The 24,344-nt window shown below is 44.7% G+C and overlaps 1 protein-coding gene across 3 annotated transcripts in view; it reads left to right on the plus strand.

Moving 5' to 3' along the window:
• The window catches only part of SHPRH (SNF2 histone linker PHD RING helicase), a 746,219-nt gene that overhangs the window by 641,706 nt on the left and 80,169 nt on the right, over positions 1 to 24,344 (plus strand). For all 3 annotated transcript variants that reach the window (XM_069235239.1, XM_069235238.1, XM_069235240.1), the window contains exon 28: positions 18 to 196. In XM_069235239.1, the coding sequence (XP_069091340.1) occupies positions 18 to 196 (179 nt within the window). The remainder of the gene's footprint in view (positions 1 to 17; positions 197 to 24,344) is intronic.

Here is a 24,344-nt window from a genome sequence, read left to right on the forward strand (position 1 = left end):
TATTTTTGTTTTTCCAGGAGAATCTGTCGGCATTCAAATATGATCCCAACATCAACATCTTGCTGCTGCCGCTGCATACTGGCTCCAATGGGCTTAACATAATTGAAGCTACACATGTTCTGCTGGTGGAGCCCATCTTAAATCCAGCCCATGAACTGCAGGCTATTGGCAGGGTGCACCGAATTGGGCAAACAAAGTAAGATTGAAATGTAACCGTATACAGAATAGTTTTCTAAATTGAAAAGGTATCCACTAAAAGTAAAAATCCTAAAACATTCACAACACAGTGTTACTCATTACAGGCACAGAAGTGTTTATCTAAGTAAATAGTGAAATTAATAGTCTTTAGCAATAGCAATTACTTCTTAGACGTAGGCAGACATTTTTCATAGCACACATCTGAAGATTGTTGTACTGAATGCAGGTACTGGATTTGATGATGACCCGTGTGTCATGCAGTATAACTTATACTCAAGTACATAATAGTTGTCAAACTTACAGCATTGGACCGATTCTCTTGGAGAGAGAAAACTGGGCCCTGATGAAAATATAAACTTAAATTGCATAGACTGTTAAATCTAGACAGCTAAACTACTTTACAATAATAGCTGCCTGTCACAGTGTGTACATAGAGCATATCCTGCTATCCTAGACCTCAGCATATCTAAGGTGAGCTTTTGACAGTGGGATACATGTAAGTCATAATTTTTGTGTGTAGATTGATTGACAGAATAAGGCAACCAACTTGAAAGTATAGAAAACAATGTGTTTGATGGCATGTGTGGCTGTAGATACACATGCGATGCATGCTTCTGCCATCTAGTGTTGGGTCCGGATGTGTACAAGTTGTTTTTCTTTGAAAAAACTGTTGGAGCCAAGATATAAAGTGACCCCTCCTCTTGGTGATAGTGTGCATGGGCATTGACTCCATTGTTAGATTGTTTTCTTTCTGCCATCAGATTCGGACGTGTTCCTCAGTGCTCTGTTTCGAGATCGCCTCGGGCTCTTTTCGGGTTAAAATACCTTTCCATACTCGTTGGTATTGTTTTTGTGCTCGTCTTATTCACTCCTATTGAAAACAAGAAGAAAGTCCCACTTCACCGGTTCGACGAGCTTCGCTCCCTGCCCCCGGGCCTTGCGCGGTCAGACTCCCTTACTTGTTTCTCACAGTTCGGTGCGTAAAGAGAATGCGCTGCTAAAGGAACAAACACCCTTTCGATTATGTCTGAGGTGTCACGCCAAATATCCACACACAGATCTCCACTCTATTTGCAACCTCTGCTTATCTCCTTACCACGACGATGAAAGCTGTGAGGCCTGTCAATCGTTTTTCCCAAAGAAAATGCTGTGATCATGGGGCGTGTAGAAAAGAAATGCAGCGTAAGGAGTTGGAGGAGACACCAGACATCTTCGGTATCCAAGGCATCGACCTACATGAAGAGCTACATGAAGCTTCTGCAACAGAGGAGGAGGCCTTCACCATTCCTGACTCCGAATTGGAATCAGATGCTGAGACCAGTGTGCACATGCAAGAAATAACATTGGCAGAGCACGCAGTGAGTTCAGTGGCCCCTTTCTTACCCAAGAAACATTCAGCACCGACCAAACATAAGGCAGCTGGGCCACCACTGCCGTCAGGCCATGTTAGGCACCGACCAACTGCCAAGGATGCTCCACCCTCCGGCTCTTCACCAAAGCTAAGCCTAAAGCTCCAGCCCATGTACTGGCTCTGAAGGGTTCGACTCTGAACCAACCAATGATGTCTTCGGTTCCGACAACATCAGCACCAACCATTTTGGCACTGAAAATAAAGACCTCTTCGGCACCAAAAGTTTCAACACATGGATCGAAATTGACTTTTTTGGCACCAGAGCCTATTTTACAGACTATGGCGGAGAAACTCATTCTGAAACGAAGACAATTCATATTCAACCCAGCACTGGTCGCAACATTGCTAAATCATCGAAGCTTACACCACCTCAACCCAAACGTTGGTCTTCATTCGAAAAGGCCATCGATTTACCGACACCTTCAAAGAAAAAGGACATGACCACCAGTCCAATTCCTCCGCCTTTACCACCCTCTGCTCCATGTCCATCTTTACTACATCACTCCCACTCAGACATAAAAGATATAAATGGGGGGACTCCACAATCCTATGTAGAAGATCGAGAGGGGGGGAGTGATGATGTACAGTTGCCACCCTTAGATCCCTGGGACACATGATATTGATATTGACCCACCAGAGGATACAGACCCAGATTCATACCCAGCTAAACCATCTCCATCAGATAACAACACATCTTTCAATGAGTTACTAGCTAGGGCAGCTGCATATCATCAGGTCCCATTACACAAAGACCCTATAGAGGAAGACCTTTTGTTTGAAACACTTTTCTCCACCACTAGGGCATGTCAATACCTACCTATGTTAAATCGTATGGCACGGCATGCAGATTATATTTTTAAGGACCCCTTCTGTGCTAGGTTACTTACACCTAGAGCTGGCAACAAGTATAAGGCAGCCCTTTCCGATCCTACATATATAACAGGTCAAATCCCACCAGACTCCTTGGTAGTATCTAATGGTCGTAAAAGAGCTAATTCACAAATCTTATGGGTTGCACCTTCTCCAGATAAAGAATAAAAACTGATTTATGCATCAGGTAAAAGGGTAGGGGTTCAAGCAGCCAACCACTAGAGAACTGCTAACACTCAATGGTTGTTAGCAAAATATGATAGAGCACACTGGGATGAGATGGAAGACCTTATTCAATATCTCCCAGAAGAGCTTAGGAAAAAGGGACAACAACTTGTACAGGAGGTCAAGTTAATTTCAAATAACTGAATTAGGTGTGCTCTGGATGCAGCAGATACAGTTGCTAGGGGCATAAATACCAGTATACTACTACACAGACACACCTGGTTGCGTATATCAGGTTTTAAACTTGAGGTGCAGCACACACAATTAATTGTACCTTTCGATCAAGAACGTTTGTTCGGCCTAGAAGTAGACCAAACTTTAGAAAATATGAAGAAGGACTCCGATGTCACTAAATCTATTGGGACTCTTCAAACTCCCAGTAATCGGTGTTCCTTTCATAGGTCTGCTTTCAAACCGGGCAATAAGCAAACATCAGACTCCTCTACCTCTCTTAGGCAGCCCTATTCAGCATCCGCTTCTAGAGGATTTTACAGAGGTACATATAGGGGAAACAATTCCAAAGCTCGAGGAAGAGGTACCTCCACTTGTACCACCCCTTCCATATCAAAACAGTGACTCTCCTCTCATTTCCCCCGATCACACAACACTAGTTGGGGGACGTCTACAACACTTTTTTCCCAACGTTGTAAAACATAACAACAGAGGTTGTTGAACATTATCCAACATGTTTATAGCCTGGAGCTCATTAACACATCCTCAAACATACCACTTAGAAGACACAAACCCTCTGTACAACATCTACAACTGTTAAACCAGGACGTACAGGCTCTCCTTCAAAAGGTAGCAATAGAGCTAGTCCTATTCATCAAAAAGGAACAGGAGTATATTCACTATATTTCATTATTCCCTAAAAGGACTGTCCACTTCAACCAGTCCTAGATCTCAGACAACTGAATCACTACATTTTGTCGCAACACTTTCATATGGTCACCCTCCAAGATGTGATACCTCTATTGCAGCAGGTAGACTTCATGTCTGCATTAGATATGAAGGATGCATATTTTCACATCCCAATACATCTAGCTCACAGAAAATACCTCAGATTCGTCATGCATCGAAGGCTTTATCAATTCAAAGTGCTCCCTTTTGGACTAACAACTGCACCTTGTGTCTTCACAAAATGCCTTGCGGTAGTCACAGCACATCTACGCAGACAAAACATTCATGTCTTTCCATACGTAGACGATTGGCTCGTCAAGTCCAGTTCACTCCAGTAGTGTCTATACAGACAACGCTTCAGCTCCTTCACCAGTTAGGATTTACCATCAACATACAGAAATCCCACCTCTAACCATTTCCGATACAGCCAAATATAGGAGCTATTCTAACACTCAGTTAGGGATAGTTTACCCAAAGAGATCAGGATCCAAAATATAACAACTCTACTGCGGCAGGTATACCCCAATCAACAGATTCCAATAAACACAATTCAGAGAATCCAAGGGATGATGGCATCTTGTATTGCAATAGTATCACATGCATGGCTACCCATGCTTCCGCCGCAGGAGTGTCTTACGAGACAATGTCTCAAGCACAGGGTCAGATATAAGATCTAGTGTTGGCAGACAGCCGCACTCACTGTTCTCTGCAGTGGTGGAACACACAAAAACTCAAAAAAGGGCATCCGTTTCTAGACCCTGTTCCCCAGGTCACTCTATCAGCAGACGCATCCCTCACAGGATGGGGTGTTGATTTACACAATCTCTCAATACAAGGATTATAAGACACCAAACATCAAGCTCTACACATGAATTACTTGGAACTCCAAGCTATTCGACTAGCACTCAAAGCTTTTCAAGTTCACCTGCAAGACAAAGTTGTCTTAGTCAGGAAGGACAGCACAGTAGCCATGTTTTATCTGCAGAAACGGTGGGGGTGGAGGGGGGCCATTCTCTACAGTTGCCTCTACTATTTCAGACAGTCTGGCATTGGGCAATTCGACGTCACATTAATTTGTTAGCGAAACACCTTCCAGGGACAGACAACAACTTTACCGACCTACTCAGCAGGATGTGGCAACAAGTCCACAAGTGGGAACTCAAACCTCAAGTCCTTACAGCATTTAGATCTGTTCGCAACAGCAAACAAATCAAAATGCCCAAACGTCGCCTCCGGGCTTCCACACCCTCTATCCAAGGGCAATGCTCTATTTGTGAACCGGTCGGGGATATTTGCCTACTCTTTTCCACCTCTCTCTTCTTCCATTTGTGGTGCGGGAGCTCAGACAGACCTCTCTCACCCTCATCTTAGTAGCTCCGACTTGGGCACACCAACCATGGTTCACAACTCTATTCAAACTCTCAGTAATTCCACATAAGAAGCTTACCATAAACTCAGACCTTCTTGCTCATCACCATGAAGAAATCATACACCCAAACCGCAAAGAACTCAATCTTTTGATTTGGCTCCTGAGATCTTAGAGTTTGGATACTAACAATCACCTCCAGAATGTATGACCATTCTGAAGGAAGCACGAAAACCCACAACTAGTGCATGTTATGCAGCTAAACTGGAAAAGGTTTGTTTTTTATTGCCATAACAAACACATTGATTGGTTTAATGCAACAATTCAAAACATTGTACTTACAAGACTTATGGGGCCACCATATGCTTTACATAACTGTCCACTACAATTTCTATCTTAGAAATGGTCCTTTTGGTAGCAATCACTTCACTAAGAAGTGTGAGTGAGCTTTAGGCATTAACCTTTGAGGAACCTTTTTTCCAAGTACATAACAATAGGATAACCCTTCGTACCTATCCCAAATTTCTTCCAAAGGTTGCTTCCACGTTCCACCTTAATGATTCAGTTGATGTACCAGTTTTCTTTCCACAACCTGATTCAGTTGCAGAAAAAGCTCTACATACATTAGATGTTAAAAGAGCATTAATTTACTATATCGACAAAACTAAAGATTTTTGTAAAACAAAACAACTTTTTGTTGCTTTCTCACCTTCACACATAGGGAAGGCTATGTCTAAAGCAGGTATATTAAGATGGCTGAATAAATGTATTCAAACTTGTGATGCTAAAAGAGTTCTAACCATACCTCCTAGAGCACACTCAACTCTTAAAATAGGTGCATCTATGGCTTTTTTTGGGTAACATATAAATATCTGACATTTGCAAGGTGGCCACATGGTCAAATCCGCACACATTTACTAAACACTATTTTTTGGATGTATTTGCAAGACAATAAACAAATGTTGGATAAGCTGTGCTTTGCACTTTTTTTTTCAAACAACTACAAAACCCAAGGGTTAGCCACTTTTGAAAGGCATTCCTTGACAGCCCATGCAGCGCATGTGAATCTACAACCACACATGCCATTGAATGGGCGACGTTACTTACCCGGTAAGCATCTATTTGTGGCATGTAGTGCTGTAGATTCACATGCGCCCGCCCTCCTCCCCGAACACCCATGGGCGTTGCAGTACTAGTTATGTATATGTTCGATGGCATGTGTAGCTGCAGATACACATGCTGTGCAATGTTCCTGCCATCTAGTGTTGGGCTCGGAGTGTTACAAGTTGTTTTTCGTCGAAGAAGTCTTTTCGAGTCACGGGACCGAGTGACTCCTCCCTTTCGGCTCCATTGCGCATGGACATTGACTCCATCTTAGATTGTTTTCTTTCCGCCATCGGGTTCGGACGTGTTCCTCTTCACTCCGTAATTCGAATCTGGAAAACGTAGAAATACATAGAAATCCGTCGGTATTGTTGTGTTCGGGACCGGTTTAATATAGATACATCGGTACCGACAACAAAACCGCTTTGGCGGCCCTTCGGGGCTTCTGCCCTCACCCAAGGCCTGGTCGGCCCGACCACACCCATCGTCGAAGACTCCTGGACCGGACCCCCTTCTGTTTCTGTCCGACGTGTCACGCCAAGTATCCTTATACAGACCAGCATTGGGTCTGTAATCTGTGTTTGTCGCCAGAACACAGAGAGGATACCTGTGAGGCCTGCAAGGCTTTTCGATCCAAGAAGACCTTAAGAGATCGACCGGCAAGACGTTTGCAGATGGCATCGAAGTCGACACAACACCTCGACGTTGAGGACGAAGAAATGACTATTTCGATCTAGGGTTCGGAATCGGATGACTCAGAAGGGGACCGGCCACCGACGGTGGCACAAAAAGTGAGTACACCTGTCCCGACCTAGCCCCAAAGTCAAATGAAGAAACAGAAGGCCTCGGGGACACCACTGCCGGAAGGCCATGGCTCGACCCACAAAAAAGGCAGTGATCAAATAACATCTTCGGCACCGAAAAAGGCCAAGATCATGCCAAAGTCTTCCGACATCGATTGGTCGAATTGAACAAGCCTCGAAAGAGCCTCTCGGAGCCGATACCGACCGTATCCATGGGTGTTTGGGTACCGAAAAAAACGGCTTTGGAGCCAAAAAAGACTTCTTATACAGAAGAACAGGGGCTATCACAACAACTTAAAGAGAGGCACAGGTTTGAGCAGGAACTGGATTTGGAATAGCTTGACCAAACTCAACCAAGGCTACAAATCCAAAAGGACACAGGGAAAATTCAAACCATCCCTCCGCTCAAGTTCAAAAGAAAATTGGCTTTTCATGAGACTGAAACTGAGCAACCAAAAGCAAAAGTGGTTAGAGAAAAGTCACCACTCCCACATTTCTCACCACAGATATCGCCACCTCACTCGCCACAACAGACAAGGTCACCAGTTGGCACACCAATGGCACAGTCACCCACACATACTGTGCTGACTCAGGACGATGCAGACCCCTGGGACCTATACGACCCACCAGTCTCAGACAACAGTCCTGAGTGTTATCCTTCAAAGCCTTCTCCTCCAGAGGATAGCACATCCTACACGCAAGTACTGGCTAAGGCAGCGACATTCCATAATGTCACTATGCACTCATAGCCAGTGGAGGATGACTTTCTTTTTAACACCCTGGCATCCACGCATGCTTCATATCAAAGCCTGCCAATGTTACCAGGCATGCTTAAGCATGCACAACAGGTCTTTCAGGAACCGGTGAAAGGAAGGGCCATTACACTGAGGGTCGAGAAATAATATAAACCTCCCCGTCAGACCCTGTGTTTATTACACAACAGCTCCCTCCAGACTCTGTTGTAGTGGGAGCCGCAAGAAAGCGGGTAAATTCTCAATCGTCAGGGGATGTGCCACCCCCTGATAAAGAAAGCCGTAAGAGAGTTGCATCGCAAGCGGCCAACCAGTGGCGTATCGCCAATTCACAAGCCCTCCTCGCCCGTTACGAAAGAGCACATTGGGACGAAATGCAGGATATTATCCAACATTTGCCAAAGGAACATCAGAAACGTGCTCAACAGGTGGTGGAGGAGGGACAGGCCATCTCCAACAACCAAATCCGTTCTGCACTGGACTCTGCTGATACAGCAGCACAGACTGTCAATACAGCAGTTACCGTCAGGAGGCATGCATGGCTACGAAGTTCTGGTTTTAAGCCAGAAATACAGCAGGCGGTAATAAATATGCCGTTCAACCAACAACAACTATTTGGGCCGGAGGTGGACACTGCAATAGAGAAAATGAAGAAGGACACAGACACGGCCAAAGCCATGGGCGCGCTCTATTCTTCCCAGTATAGGTGAACATTTAGGAAGCCACAGTTTAGGGGAGGGTTCAGACCGCAACCCTCAGAGCCATCCACCTCCCAAACAAAACCCACTTACCAGTCTCAGTACCAGAGAGGGGGGGTTTGTGGTTCATACAGGGGACAGTACCCAAGAGCAAGGGGAAAATTTCAGCCTGCCAAGCAGACCCTTAGTAACAAACAGTGACTTCAATGTCACACTCCCCCACACACATCACCTGTGGGGGGAAGATTAACAAAATACCACAAAAATTGGTCAGACATTACCACGGACACATGGGTTCTATCAATTATCCAACATGGTTACTGCATAGAGTTCACACAATTCCCTCCAGATGTTCCCCCAAGGACACACACACTGTCAGCACAACATCTAGACCTACTACAAATAGAGGTGCAAGCACTACTAACAAAACAGGCCATAGAACTAGTACCCCACCATCAAAAAGGAACGGGGGTTTACTCCTTATATTTCCTTATTCCCAAAAAAGACAAAACACTAAGACCAATTCTAGATCTCAGAACTTTAAATCTCTTCATCAAATCAGATAATTTCCACATGGTCACACTACAAGACGTAGTTCCCTTACTAAAACAGGGAGAATACATGGCAAAACTGGATCTAAAGGATGCGTATTTCCACATACCCATTCATCCATATCACAGAAAGTACCTCAGATTTGTAATACAGGGCAACCATTATCAATTCAAAGTATTGCCCTTCGGGATAACAACAGCACCCAGAGTATCCACAAAATACCTAGCTGTAGTAGCAGCTCATACAAGGAGACATCACATGCACGTATTCCCGTATCTAGACGATTGGCTCATAAAAGCCAACACTCAACACCGGTGTCAAAGTCACACGCAATATGTAATAGATACTCTACACAAACTAGGGTTTTCTATAAATTACCAGAAATCTCACTTGCAACCATCCCAAATACAACAATACTTGGGAGCCACACTCAACACGCAAAAAGCAATTGCCACTCCAAGTCCACAAAGAGTTAAATCGTTTCAAAATATAGGGTCAAACATACAACCAAACCAACAATATAAGGTCAGGTTTGTAATAAAACAACTAGGCATGATGTCCTCATGCATCGCTATTGTCCCAAACGCACGGCTAACACATGCGGCCCTTACAATAGTGCCTAGCAAAACAATAGACGCAGGCACAGGGTCAACTTCAAGATCTAGTGTTGATAGACCACCAAACACACTCTTCACTTCAATGGTGGAACCCTGTAAATTTAAACAAAGGGCGGCCATTTCAAGACCCGGTGCCTCACGCCATTATCACAACAGATGCTTCCATCATTGGGTGGGGAGCACACCTCAACAGTCACAGTATACAAGGTCAGTGGGGGACAATCAACAAAAACAACTTTACATAAATCTTCTAGAACTATTAGCAGTCTTTCTAGCAATAAAAGCTTTTCAACCCCTTCTAGTCCACAAACACATTCTTTTCAAAACAGACAATATGACAACAATGTACTATTTAAACAAATAGTGGGGGACACACTCGTCACAATTGTGCCTCCTAGCACAAAAAATTTGGCATTGGGCAATTCACAACAACATTCGCCTGATAGCACAATATATACCAGGCATTCACAATCAGTTAGCCGACAATCTCAGTCGAGATCACCAGCAAACTCACGAGTGGGAAATACATCCCCAGATTCTACAAGATTACTTTTACCACTGGGGGACACCAGACATAGATCTGTTTGCAACAAAACAAAACGCAAAATGCCAAAACTTCGCATCCAGGTACCCACACCCTCAGTCCAAGGGCAATGATCTATGGATCAGTTGGTCAGGGATATTTGCTTATGCTTTTCCCCCTCTCCCTCTCATTCCTTTCCTGGTCAACAAACTGAGTCAAAACAAACTCAAACTATTACTCATAGCACCAATGTGGGCTCGCCAGCCGTGGTACACCACACTCTTGGACTTCTCAGTAATACCTCACAACAAACTCCCAAATAGACCAGATCTGTTAACACAACACAAACAACAGATCAGACACCCCAATCCAGCGTCGCTCAACCTAGCAATCTGGCTCCTAAAATTTTAGAATTTGGCTATCTAAACCTTTCAAATTAGTGTATTGGAAGTCATTAAACAGGCAAGAAAACCGACAACAAGGCATTGTTATGCTAATAAATGGAAAAGGTTTGTTTTCTGCTGCCAAGCAATCAAATCACACCGTTCGAGGCCTCCATACAAAACATTATGCGTTACTTACTACACTTACAAAAAGCTAATCTTGCTTTTTCTTCCATCAAAATTAATCTCACTGCAATCTCTGCATACCTGCAGATTAAGTATACAAAGTCACATTTTAGAATCCCAGTTATTAAAGCCTTTATGGAAGGACTAAAAAGGATCATACCTCCAAGAACCCCACCAGTACCCTCGTGGAATCTTAATATTGTACTTACACGACTCATGGGTCCACCGTTTGAACCCATGCATTCTTGTCAAATCCAATTCTTAACTTGGAAGGTAGCTTTTCTAATGGCCATCACTTCACTACTAAGAGTTAGCGAAATACAGGCATTTACTATCGAAGAACACTTTATACAAATACACAAACATAAACTGGTTCTCCGTACAAATCCAAAATTTTTACCAAAAATCATATCACCGTTTCATCTAAACCAAACAGTAGAGCTCCCAGTCTTCTTCCCACAACCAGACTCGGTAGCAGAAAGAGCACTGCATACATTAGACTTAAAAAGGGCGCTAATGTATTACATAGACAGAACAAAATCATTTTGTAAAACTAAACACTTGTTCGTTGCTTTCCAAAAACCCCATGCTGGTAACCCTATATCCAAACAGGGTATAGCCAGATGGATAGTCAAATGTATTCAGACCTGTTACCTCAAAGCTAAAAGAGAATTACCCATTACACCAAAGGCACACTCCACTACAAAGAAAGGAGCAACAATGGCCTTTCTAGCTAATATACCAATGACAGAGATTTGTAAGGCAGCCACTTGGTCTACACTCCTACAGGCTGACCACCGCTTTCGGGAGGATTACTGCTTTGTAGTCAATGCACAGCATGTGTATCTGCAGCTACACATGCCATTGAACAGAAAATGTCACTTACCCAGTGTACATCTGTTCGTGGCATGTTGCGCTGCAGATTCACATGTGCCCTCCGACCTCCCCGGGAGCCTGTAGCCGTTTAAGTTGCATTTAAATTGTATATATGTCAATAAATAGTCCTTTACCACAAACTATGTACATACATATCTACTCCATTGCATGGACATCTTTAGTATCCTTATTCTACCACTCCTACCTCACCCTATGTGGGGAAAACAATCTAAGATGGAGTCGATGCCCATGCGCAATGGAGACGAAAGGGAGGAGTCACTCGGTCCCGTGACTCGAAAAGACTTCTTTGAAGAAAAACAACTTGTAACTCTCCAAGCCCAACACTAGATGGCAGGAACAGTGCACAGCATGTGAATCTGCAGTGCAACATTCAGGTAAGTGACATTTTCCATATATTACATTTCAAATGCATGGACATCTCTTTCTAACACCCACTTCACACTCCGTTCTCACCCAACTGTGGGAAAACAATCTACCAATGGAGTCGATGCCCATGCGCACTATCACTAAGAGGAGGGGTCACTTTACCTCGTGACTCCAACAGCTTCTTCAAAGAAAAACAACTTGTACGCATCCGGACCCAACACTAGATGGCAGAAGTATACAGAGCATGTGAATCTACAGTACTACATGACACGAACAGATGCTTACGGGGTAAGTAACATAATCCTTATTGTTACCTGCTCACAGGGTGGGAGGATGCAGATGCAAGGCCCTGTGGCCAACCCCATAAAGGTTGGCAGTCTTCTGGAGGTAAAGAGCCTACTGGAGTTGGCTCCTGTGGGGGCTGACTACCCACAGGGGTTGGGCGTAGGCCCTGACTACAGGACAAGTCCTGTGACTAATCCTTACTGCGCCTTTAGTAGTGTACAGTGGTGTGTTGGTTGTCTGCAGGAGGGTTGAACACAGGGCCAGGTTGCATGCCCTGCAGCCAGTACTTCATAATGCATGGGGTTTAGGATTGGGCACCCATTTGCAGTTGTGCATCCTCAAGGGGCTTGGTGTAGCACTCGACCGTAAGGGAGGCCCTGCAACTAACCTTGATGCATGGCCGAAGGCCGTGCTAGACAGGGGTTGGTCATCTATGGAACGTTTGGCTTCGAGCCTGTCCAGAGGCCAGCCGTTGTAAGCAGCCCACAGGTGCGCACAGCCAAACCTGTGCTCAGCGGGGGAGTGCGGAGATTATAATGATCAGAAAAAAACCTGAAATTCAGTGACAAAAAGTTTAAAGAGGTGTCATATTAGGCATGGTAATAACACCTTATTTTATGTTTTAAGAACATCTAAGCATTTTTTGAAAAATCTAAGGTTAAAGTGACGTTATATTTTGGTAACTTAATAAGGTCTTTTATGTTAAAAAAAAAAAAAAAAAAAAAGAACTCAGAAATTCACTGGAAGAAAAAAAAGAGAAAGAAAAAAAAGTTAAACTGATGTTCTAGTTAGGGTTAATAATACAAATAATGACATTTAAAAGCCACTGAAATTTGCCAGTTATAATTTACTGAGCTTGCCATAACTGGCACCCCGCCATGCAATGCCTGTGATCTCATAGATTAAAACACTCATGACATGTAAAATCACATCATTGATGAAATCACAAATGACATCTTTGATGGCATCAAGACATTATCGTATCTACTGCTCCTCAAATGACTAAATAAGCTCCTGAATCATTTTAGAAATAAGTTAGGTAGCATTGAGTGAGTATATGTACATGAGTGCATGTACGAAATGAAAACGTGTAGCATTGTAGGTAACTCTGATTTACGGTGATAAAAGTTAAATGGTCTACAGTTTAACTGCCATTAAACTTTTAAGTGCAAGCATTACTTCATTCAAACAAGGTAGAGATTGAGGAGAACTAGTTTGAGTTGGATACTTATGTTTTTAATAAGTTGTGGATTTATTCAAAAGCCTCTTGCCAGAATGTGTGAAAAACTAAAGCTTCTATTTTTGTATTCACTTGTGGATTTCTGTACAGATAATAACGTGAAAGAGTTCTCATGTACTGCTATGAAAAATTCCTATATAAACTGAAGAATTATAAAGTGCCAATATTTATTTCCAAGAGTTCAGTGAAATTTGAGACAATATATTGTAGAATGTGTAATCTGTAGGGGACTTGCAGACGATATAGGCTGCGGTATTTTTGTAAGCGTTGTTAAAATTTTATTTACCATTCTGCTAACTTCAGAAATGTGCGTAGGGAACTTTTACACACTACATAGTGTTGCCCATAGGGCTGGTTGTGCATGCCTTATCACTGGCTAATCTGTAGATGTTAAGCTCTTCACTTAAAAGTCTATGTTAGATAAGGCATTTAACAGGCACGTCTCATTAATGCAAATAATGACCAGACACCGTTTATGAACAATATTCAAGGTTTGATAAGTTGCTGATCTTATTTATACCTACAGAGACATTATGTATCTACTTAATGTGGGTGATTTCACAAAAATACTTCATATTTTGCTTGCTCTGCCTGTTCCAAAAGGTTATGCTCATTAGTACTACAGAGGTTATGGTAGATTAGGCCTAGGTGTACCTTGCTGAATACCTTCCAGAAGGAAATCTTATAGTTAACTTGTTATGTCTGTTGGATGATGGTACTCCAGGCAAATGATCAGGGTCTGTGTAGACTTGCAGTCCCAGTCCTAATTCGAAATGGTCTACGAAAACATGCTGTTCCTATGTGACAAAGCATAACAGGTATTTCCTTTTTTATTGTATGATTGACACAAAGTGTTTTTTTTGGTTGTGTTTAATTTTCTGATCTACGATCCTTTCCTGGTTCATGCCTTATGCCAAAGACCAAAAAGTGCTTTGCATCATTCTTATTGCTCACTTTAAAGTCCAATTCGTACTGGGCATCCCCTTTTCGACGAGTATGCTCTTGTATTTTATTTTATTTTTTAAATATTTATATTTGATTTAGAATAGTAGCAATAATACATATGGGCACAAACAGGTACCCATAATAGGCAAATAAACATTGCAGGGGTGTGTATTCCAGGTACAATACATTACATATTTCAATATTCAGAGCAAGTAGTGATGCAAGAGCTTTCAGGTTGTGACAGCCATTAGACATAGGCCAGACATCAGAACTATCTGTGTGGAGACTCGACTGCCTCATCAGCATTGTCAAGGTGAGGCTATTCAATCCACCTGCCCCAGATCTTATGGAATTTATGTGGCCACCCCTTAGTTTTGTAAGTGACCTTCTCTACGACCATATTGAGGTCCGTTCCCTTTCTCCATTCCAGTATAGTCGGTGTCTCAGAGGCTTCCTAGTGCTTTGCCACATCTTGCTTTGCTACCATTAGACCCAGATTTCAGAAAATTAGCTTTTTGGGGGGAATGTGAACATCATTAGGTATATACCCAACAGTACATATTTGGGATCCCCGGGAAGTGTCGCCCCCACAACCCTGCTCAACTCCTGTATCACTCTCTCCCAGTAGGCATGTGTGATCGGACACATGAACAGGGTATGGATGAAGTCTCCCCTTGTCCCCCTACACCTCAGGCACTCTGGGGACACCGCCCTCCCTATATTGTGAAACCTCACATGGTCATAGTAGACCGTATGTAGAATTTTGAGTTGAATGAGTTTTAACCTGGATTTGATTGTCACTTCTTTCTGGTGCATTAAGGCTGCCTCCCAATCAAGGTCCTCAAGGTTCCACAATTCCAATTCCCGCTTAGTTCTCAGTTTTCTAAGGGTATTCGGTGCATTGCTATTAATGGTTTTGTGTACTGTGTAAACTGTCTTTTTCCGTCAGTTCTCCCATCAAGAGCCTAACCTTTCAGTTGTGCATAGTCCAGGAATTCCAGGTCTATACCCTCCGCTCTCTATGCATGTCTTAGTTGCAAGTATTTGAAGTTCTGCGAGTCAGGGAGCTGGTAATCTCTCCGGAGAGCTTGGAAGGCGATTATATTTCCGTTTTCTATGATGTCATCAAATTTGGAAATACCAATTAAGTCCCAAGTTTTAAAGCCACAGAGTTGACACACTTACTTGAAGTACATCCCCACCCATAATGGGGTCTCCTATGTGATCCTAGCTGTCCACCCAATGAATATGTTCATTTCCCTCCATGACTCGAATACCATTTGAGTCGCGGGAAGGAGTCAATCATCCCTTCCCTCCATCTAAGTAGTGCTAAAAGAGATGTCTTTGAAACTGTGTCTGTTCAAGTGCATAAGTGGGATGGTCCCATGAGGCATGGATCCAGTCTTTTATGACAATAAGGTGGGACACCCAGTAGTAGGCTCAGATATCTGGAAGGGCAGTACCCCACTGTATTGACTTTGTTGCAGTGTCTTAAAGGCAATCCGAGGACAACAATCACCCCAGAGCAACTTCCTGAGTTCATCAGTCATCGCAAAGGACTCATCAGGAATTTTAGAATGCATATTCTGGAGTATGTACAGGTATTTCGGGAGTATGATCATCTTAAACGTGATCGCTCTTACCAGTAGGGTTTGGGGTAACCTCCTCCAACGTTCCGCGTCCTTCCGGAAAGCTACCTGTACTTTGTGAAGATTTTGCTCTAGAGCCCTCTCTTGATTTTGTGTCACAAATATTGCCAGATATTGGAAGCCCTCATGGTCAATGTGCAGTTTCCCGGGGAGAGCCGATGAATCTAGATGGGCATCATTGGGGAAAAGAACTGACTTGTCACAGTTTATGGTGCACCCCAAGTGAGCTTCATATCTATCAGATACTCACAATGTCACAGGTACTGACACTTCTGGTCATGTAAGGCATAGGAGACTATCGTCAGCATATAGCAAAATCTTTTCTTCATCAATCACTGAGCCAGGGGCATGGAAACCTGATATATCTTGATGTTCTCTGACTAGGCAGGGCAGTGGTTCTGGCGTGGAGGGGCAACAGTAGGCTGCCCTCTCTAGTCCCTCTCCATTTAGGAAAGTCCGCATAGAAGAGCCCCTTCAGACATACTGCAGCCAATGGGGCATGATATAATAGCTTAACTCATTTAAAAAACTGGGGTCCAAAGCCAAATGTCTGTAGAGTCGACATCATAAAAGACCAATGGACTGAATCAAATGCCTTTTCTTCACCTAACTAGATAAAGACATGCAGTTCAGGGCGTGTCTGACCAGTTGTGGAGTCTGCATAAGTTATACCTAGTTGATCTCCGAGGCATGAAGCTGGATTAGTCTCTCTGTATGAGGGTGGTTATAACCTTGGCCAGTCGCATAGCCAATATTATGGATAGGATCTTAGTTTCTATATTTAGTAATGAGATGGGGCAATATGATCCACATTTAGAGGCTGGCTTCTCAGCTTTCAATATAACCACTATCGTGGCCTTACACAGGTCCAAAGGAATTATCTCATCTTCTCAGCCTTCAGATACATATCGAGGAGGTGTGGGGCTAGTTCTGTTGCATTTCTCTTGAAGAACTCTGCTGGGATACTGCTAGGCCCTGGTGTTTTGCCTGGATTCAATTTGGCTATAGCTGCCTGTCCTTCAACCAGGAAGAGGTTCTCTTCAAGGGCAGCCTGATCTTCTATAGTCAGGGTTGGTAGCGACACCTCACGCATGTAGTCCACTATCTCAGGCCCTGTCACCTGCATGTGCACATCATATAAGACTTCGTAGAATGTGGCAAATTCTCCCACTATTTCCCTGCTTGTTGTAAAAAGGAGGCCTTCCTCTCCCTCAACAAGGTGCAACCATCATGCTTCTATCTCTCGGCGGCCCAATCACGCCAGGAGTTTCCCTTGTCTCCATAGAGATGGTGTTGGGTAGCCTGGATTTGATTACGAGCTTCATTTTGTATTAGCGCTTTATATTCCGCTCACATAGCCTTGTATCTTTCTGTGTTTAAGGGGGTTTGGGGGAATTTACATTTGTCAATTCCTTCTCCTTCAGCTGGGATTCCAAGGCTTCCACCTCTGTGACTGCTTTCTTTTTCTTGAAAGCTATGATATTTTGAGCTCGGTCCTGCAACACTGTTTTGTACGCCTCCCATGGTGTCACTGCCAGTGCCACAAAGTCTTTATTTTCAGAGAAATAGAGCTTGGTTTCCACTCGGAGTTCTCGCACTACTGCCTCATCCCTTAATTCCCATGCATTCATTTTCCACCCGGGCCTATTCCCTCTGGGTCTCTGACCCAGGGTGATCCAGAGGGAGGGGCCTGGTCAGACAATCCCCTAGCTAAATATTCCGTCCTTGAGATTGCCCCTATCTCAATCAGCAAGGTAAACTTATAGTCCAACCGGAATGACACTTTATGAATGCCCGAATGATAAGAGTAATCCCTAGCTGTCGGTTGGTGACTACGCCACAGGTCAATAAGCCCTAGTGTCATAGTGAACTGGGCCTAAGGTGTGTCCCTGGTGGTAAGTGGGAAGGACCCAGACTTACCATTTAAGTAGACATGGCATCATTAAAGTCTCCACCTACAATATGCAGTGATGATTCTGTTTCCAATATTATACTCCCTTATCAAGTCAGCAGTAGTTAGCTGAAGCCGGGGGGTGGAGGGGGAATGTAGACACAGATCACTATAACATATACTCTGCTCCACAGGCCTTATACTGCTACACAAGACCCATTGGGATCTACCCATGATCTTTGTAGACTAAAGGAGGGAGACTTCCGGACCAGGATCACCATCCCCTTTGATGAAGAAGTGTCTCTGGGATGAGTTAACACAGTGTGTGCTCCCTAGCCTAGGTGACACTGGCTCCCCCTCAAATGAGTCTCTTGTAATAACACAACATCTGGTTTGTGACATCTAATGTAGAATGCAACAAGCCCTCTCTTGATCTTGTTACTTATGCCGTTCACTTTCCATGTGAGTATGGAGCAGCCCAGTGGGTCAAACACAGTGGCGTGCCTCATGTCTGTCCTATAACATATGTCTCTCAATGCCACATAACTTGTATTGCCCCGGTCTACAGTTTCAAATGTGGCGTGTGTAGAACTAAAACAGAAATTCATCCCCAACAACAACTCAAACAAAACAGTCCCCACTTCTCTCCCTACCTCCCGTCTCCCACTCGCTGACATGCACTCGTCGAACATGAGTCAATATGTCTCCAAATCAGGCCCAAGATGTCTTTAGCCACCCCACCCTTACCCCACGGACTAGAATATCAATGAATAATATTGACTCACACTACCACTCTTATACAGTCTTCACCCAGCCACAGAGCTCAGCTAGAAGACAAATGTAGTCCCCCTTGTCACCAGTCACTCTTCTCAGTAGTCACACTCTACACCCTTCGGTGATTGGTTCAGGGACCCTTGGGAGTCATACAATCAATCAGAATGTACAGAATGCAACGGGGTAGAGATTAAAAAAAGGGGGTGGGAAGGTGTCCACAGGGGTGCCAAATGCATGTCCTAGCTGTGTCCTTCCCTCACTAATCAGTGAGCCTCTTCACTCTCCCTGATGACTAGGGAACATCATTGACCCCATCAGGCCCTAGGACAACTCTTAAAGTTCAGGCTACTCAGCTTTGTTCAGATCCAGGGTTTGGCAGAGGTTCATTTAGAGTATCCTTTCGCTCTGCCACTGAAGGCAAGTGAGGCGAGCGTTCCAGACTTTCATTCTCATGTTGTAATTTCTCTTATCACACTGTCAGAATCAGAGCTGGTGAGTCTCCTCCATCTGTTCTTCCTCTCAATCTGGTTCTGCCCCTTTGTGACCTATTCCAGCTCTTGCATTGCGATGCCCAGAGTTGGGTCTGGGTCCTGGTTCCGTGACCTCCGCGAGGAGAGTTCCAAGAGATGAAGGGTCCGTCTCTCCTTAAATTATGTCCAGGCCTCCTCTGGGGTGTCAAAGAAGTGTGCCTTGTCAAGGAAGATTGCTTTAAGTTAAGCAGGAAAGAGTAGCATATTTTGGAGTCTGATTGCCCAGAGCATTGTTGCTTTTGCACTTCTCTAGAATAATCAGGGAACAACATGATGTTTGAGGAGTTATATTTAAGTGTTCCAAGTTGTCTCGCTTCTCTCGGGATTACGCCTCGTTCATGAAAGTTCAGGAACTGCGCAATAAATGCCCTTGGGGGAGCAACCAGTATCGGCTTGGCGGCCAGTGCTCTATGGGCATGTTCGATGACGAAGAAGGTAGAAAAGTTACTGGTGGTGAAGATGCCTCGAAGCCAGCTTTTCAGAAAGGCCATCACGTCAGTGCCCTCCACCCCTTCCAGGAAGCGTCCGAATCGGGGAATATTGCGCCTGGCACGGTTTTCCACGTCATTCACCTTCTATAGCAGATCCTTAGTAAGCGCTTTCACTGCTGGCAGGTCTTTCCCATTACACTGGGCTGTGTCTGCCATCTCAGATATCCTTTCTTCAATCACAGTGACCCGGTCCCCAATTTTCTGGAGGTCTTGCCTCTGGAGTGTGAGCTCTGTGCCCACATGGCCGAATTACGTTTCTAGGAGCGATCTGGACTTGTGGATAGCTGCCAGGTGTTCCTTGTTGTCCGGGTGGGCATTGTCTGCCCCTTCGGTAGATGTATTCAACTTTTTGGTATATTTGTCTAACTTTCAGTGCCGGATCTGCTTCTGGTCTCTGTCTTTTGCCCCTCCTGTACAGAAGAAGATGGGGAGGCCCTCGCCCCTGCACACCTACTGACATTGGCCCACGTACTTATCTGTCTCTCACTTGAGAACTGAATGCTTCAAGCTAACCACTTTGCAGTGGCCAGCACTTGTGCCCTCTGTCATTTTGGTGCCAACAGTTCTCGTGATCAAGACTAAGTGAAAACCAGATTGCTGACTGCCAGTGCCATGGGCCCTTCACAAGTCTCCCTCTCCTCACTGGAACGGGCTCTGATGAAGGGCTTTTCGCTCTCAACTAGGAATAATAACCCACTATTGCCAGGGCAGTCCCCAGTTATTTGGCAGTCAGGAGCTCATCTGGTGCTTTGCGGGCAGTTTGTGGCCGCTCCGGGGCAGGCTCTGTCACTTCCCACTCTCCTCCCTTATGCTATCTGGCTCTCCAGCCAGGCAGGCCTCTCCAGCAAACAGCCTCTTGAACCGGCACAGTCAACAGGTCCTGGGGGGTGGGTGCACACCTCTCTCAGTCATACACTTCCCTCATAAGGATGTGAAAGGAGCAGTGGGGGTTTAACCCCATTGCACTGTTTGTGAGAGCTATTGATCACTGTGCTGTCCTTCTTTTAGTTTCTCCCTCTGTTTTTCAACCCGCGCGGGCACAATGCTCTGGACTTACCGGTATCCATGTGCCAGTACCGCTGTCAGGTGTTCTGGGTCGAATTGGCCCTCTCGCTGTCTCGCGCAGCTTCTGTTTGTGCCTTTTGCTGCTTCTGGAGTCTTCCCTTAGCTCTGTGGTGTCCGCCTTCCACGAAAGGCTCCTCGAGCAGCTCGTCACCCTTGGCCACTTTACCTTTCGTACTCCAGTGATGTATATCTGCCCCTGTTCTTCCCTGAAGTGTCAGCTGGCTCTCTCACTTCTTTTCTGCTGCTGGATTGCCCTGCGAACTTGTGGGGCCTTCCCACTGGGGTTTCCCACTCCTCTGCTTCCGTCTTCACTCTGGCAGCTGCTCTTGCCCTAGGTTGCTGCCGCAGGCGTAACCACTGATGGAACAGAGCTCACGGGGCAAGAGGGAGCGGTATCCACGTGGCGGACTCCCCTGCTCCTAAGTTGCTCCCTCTGCAGTTTTCCCAGGCACTCGCTGCCTCCTCTGACTCATTGCCTTTGTCGCAAATGTGGACGGACACAATCTTGGACTGAGAGACTGCTCTCCGTATGGCACTTCCTTCCATCTCAGGGTAGCTCGGGGGTGCCCAGTTACCCTCACTAGAGATTGTCCTGCATCAAGGGTGCATGCTCGGGACAAAAATACAAGCCAATAGGGTTTGCAGAATCTGGTTAGGCCCAGCTGGAGCTTACTTCAGGCACAGCTACTCGTTATCTTGCTGGCCACACCCCCTCACAAAACTTAAATCCTCTCAGATTTTTTACACAAATATCAGCTGTGCACCTTTCGAGCGCTATTGTTTATTTCAGCTGTTTCTTAGATGTCCTTTTAGCCATGCATTACAGTCTGAACGATCTGCAGTAGGCCATTGACAGAAGAGGGTCTGAATTTAGAATGTTGTCCTAGTCTGAGTGCTGTAAGCCAGATAGTCTCAGGACAAACCCAGTTCTCCAGCATTGCCTCTTTCATAGATTCACATGCTTGAATTGTTTCCTGTTGTCGATTTTTGGAATACTTTGTAGTCCTGTAAAATATCTGTGGCAGTTAAGATTAGAATAGCCTATCAACCTCATTATGTGACCTACAACTACAATGTAGGGATTCATCTTTACTTTGATGGTTGACACACTTACTAGAGCCAAAATATCTCTCTCCTGATGTATCTGATAGAGACTTCTAGCTGCAGATTTCTTACTGTAGAATATTTTCACAATTTTTGGCACATGTTTGAGCAGTACCCTTGCGTCCCAGTAGGTGACATATTCCAGCTTCACGTCAGTATCATCTGCACCAGAAATGACATGCGTAGTTGCCGGACCAGCCTTCTTTGTTCAAGTCAACTGATGTCTGTTGTGACTAGATTCCTCAAAGGTCTCCAACACATGTTTCCTTTCAGGCCGTTCATCATGGCCCAATAGGATCTTAACCTGGTCCTGACTTTTTTTTATCTGCATGCCTTTCGACCCTCTGCACAACTGCCCACTTCACCTGCTTACCATCAAGATGACCTTTCAAGTGGCCATAACATCAGCCAGGTGGGGTCAGTGAACTGCAGCCACTCTCTGTACACCCTCCATATACCTCCTTTTACTCAGACAAGCTGGTTGTGTGGACTTGTGCTCCCTTCCTCGCAAAGGTTGTGACACCTTTTCATATAGGTCAAAATATCACCTTGCCTACATTCCTTGCACTATCTCACTCTTCTGAAGAAGGGTAGAGACTCCATCACCTGTACCCAAAAAGAGCATTATCATACTAAAGAGTTCCGGGTGGATGATCAACTCTTTGTAGGTTATGTTAGGAAAGGAAAGGTTGTGCATAAAATGACCATCTCAAGATTAATAGTTCTCTGCATAAAGATCTACTATGCATTAGCCAAAAAGCAATCCCCCTGAGATATTGCATGCTCATTCTACTATAGCCAAGGCTGCAACCATTGCTTTAGCTCACGGAGTCCTGCAGGACTTCTTGGTTTAATGTGTTCACAGACCCACCTCTGGAGAGGTTTTGCTTGGCTATCTATTCTAAGGTAAGGAGTTTGTAGCTAGAAGTCTCTATCAAATTAACAAGTTACCTTTTGTAAGGATTTATCTGGTACTAACTGGATCTAGTCTCAGATTCCTTACCGACCCTCTCCTCCCTCCAACTCTGGTTACTGATTACAGAATAGGGTCACGCATTCCAGGGTCTTAGCATTACACACCAGTGTGTCAACATTCTTCATGGGGCTGCGCTTCTGGTATGAAAAGTCGTGAAAGGAAACTGACGTCAATGAGCTGGGGTGGTGCCTATATAGGCACAGTGCATGCATAACAGCACCACCTACCACAATGCAGGTGTACTGTTTGAAAATTAACATATCTGACTCTTGGGGAATATTCTAAGGTAAGGAATCTGCGACTAGATAGAGCTGCTACCAGATAAGGTGTTACAGAAGGTAAGTAATGTGTTATTTTGGATTAGTCCTGGGTCTCTGTGAGGGATTCTCTTGAGGGCTTCTTGGTCACCTGTCTTGTGCATCCTCCTCGTTCCGAAAGCCAGACAGCATATGCAGGTCCTGCAGTGAAATCTAGAACCCATTTGGTCCAGCATTAGAGCCACACCATTTAGGTCCTGCGGGAGATCGTGTAGGATCTGCAACGTGCATGACAAACACCAACCTGGTCTCCGGCAGGCACACTTCCTTCCTCACCCAGAGTTCACAGTTTTGACTAACTTGTCACTGCTAGGTTGAGGCGTCATCTAGGAAACGTGATTGGAAGCCTCTGGAGGAAAAAAGGCTCCACATCAGTCTTATGAAGCTTTGTGTGACCTGTCTGGTCCTAGAAACCTTCTTCACGTCCATCAAAGGGAGGCTGGTGCAGGTCCTCACAGAGAACACAACTGCCACGTGGTACTGCAACATACTGGGTAGGTGGGGTCTTGGATCGTGTGCCAGGAACCCCTATGTATCAGTAGACCATCTTTCTGGTTACTAACCACAAAGCATGGTCCCTGAATGCCAAAGTGGACGAGCTGAGCAGATGTCACCTCGCAGACCATGAGACCTTCCTGCATATCAATGTGGCGCAGAGCATAGTTGACCAATGAGGCTCACCCATGCCATTGTCAAGAATGTGCAGTTTCAAAACATTTTTGTGTTGCCGTTTCCTCCAAGGAACTTGCTAAGAGATGCCGTCTGGCTGACATGGGCCCAAGGGCCCCTGTACACCTTTCCACTGCTACCTCTTAAGTTTGAGTTCTGAAAAAGCTCAGAAGACAAACAAACCCAAGTCATATTAATCACCCTGGTCACCTTGAGAGTATTTTACCCAGAATACTGAGCCTGATCATTTGTCCTTTGATATGGCTACCACTTTGGGAGTACCTCCGCTCTCAGCAACAGGGCAAGGTCCTGCGACCATGTCAGAGGCTGGCCTTTTTTGTAGTGTGCAAAACCAGGCACTCTGTTTAGGGAGACCGGGCAACCACACATAGGTCTACAGAGGTAAAAAGTAGACCATCTAATGCTCTAATTTTTATGGTAGTTTGTTCGAGCAGTTAGGCTAATCTTAGAGAAGTGCAAAGCATTTTTTATACTCAGAGTATCAATAAAGCAAGACAAACACTCAAAATAATAACTCAAGACCAATTTACAAAAAT

The sequence above is a fragment of the Pleurodeles waltl genome, chromosome 5, assembly GCF_031143425.1.
Source record: "Pleurodeles waltl isolate 20211129_DDA chromosome 5, aPleWal1.hap1.20221129, whole genome shotgun sequence".
In the NCBI taxonomy this organism is placed as follows: domain Eukaryota; kingdom Metazoa; phylum Chordata; class Amphibia; order Caudata; family Salamandridae; genus Pleurodeles; species Pleurodeles waltl.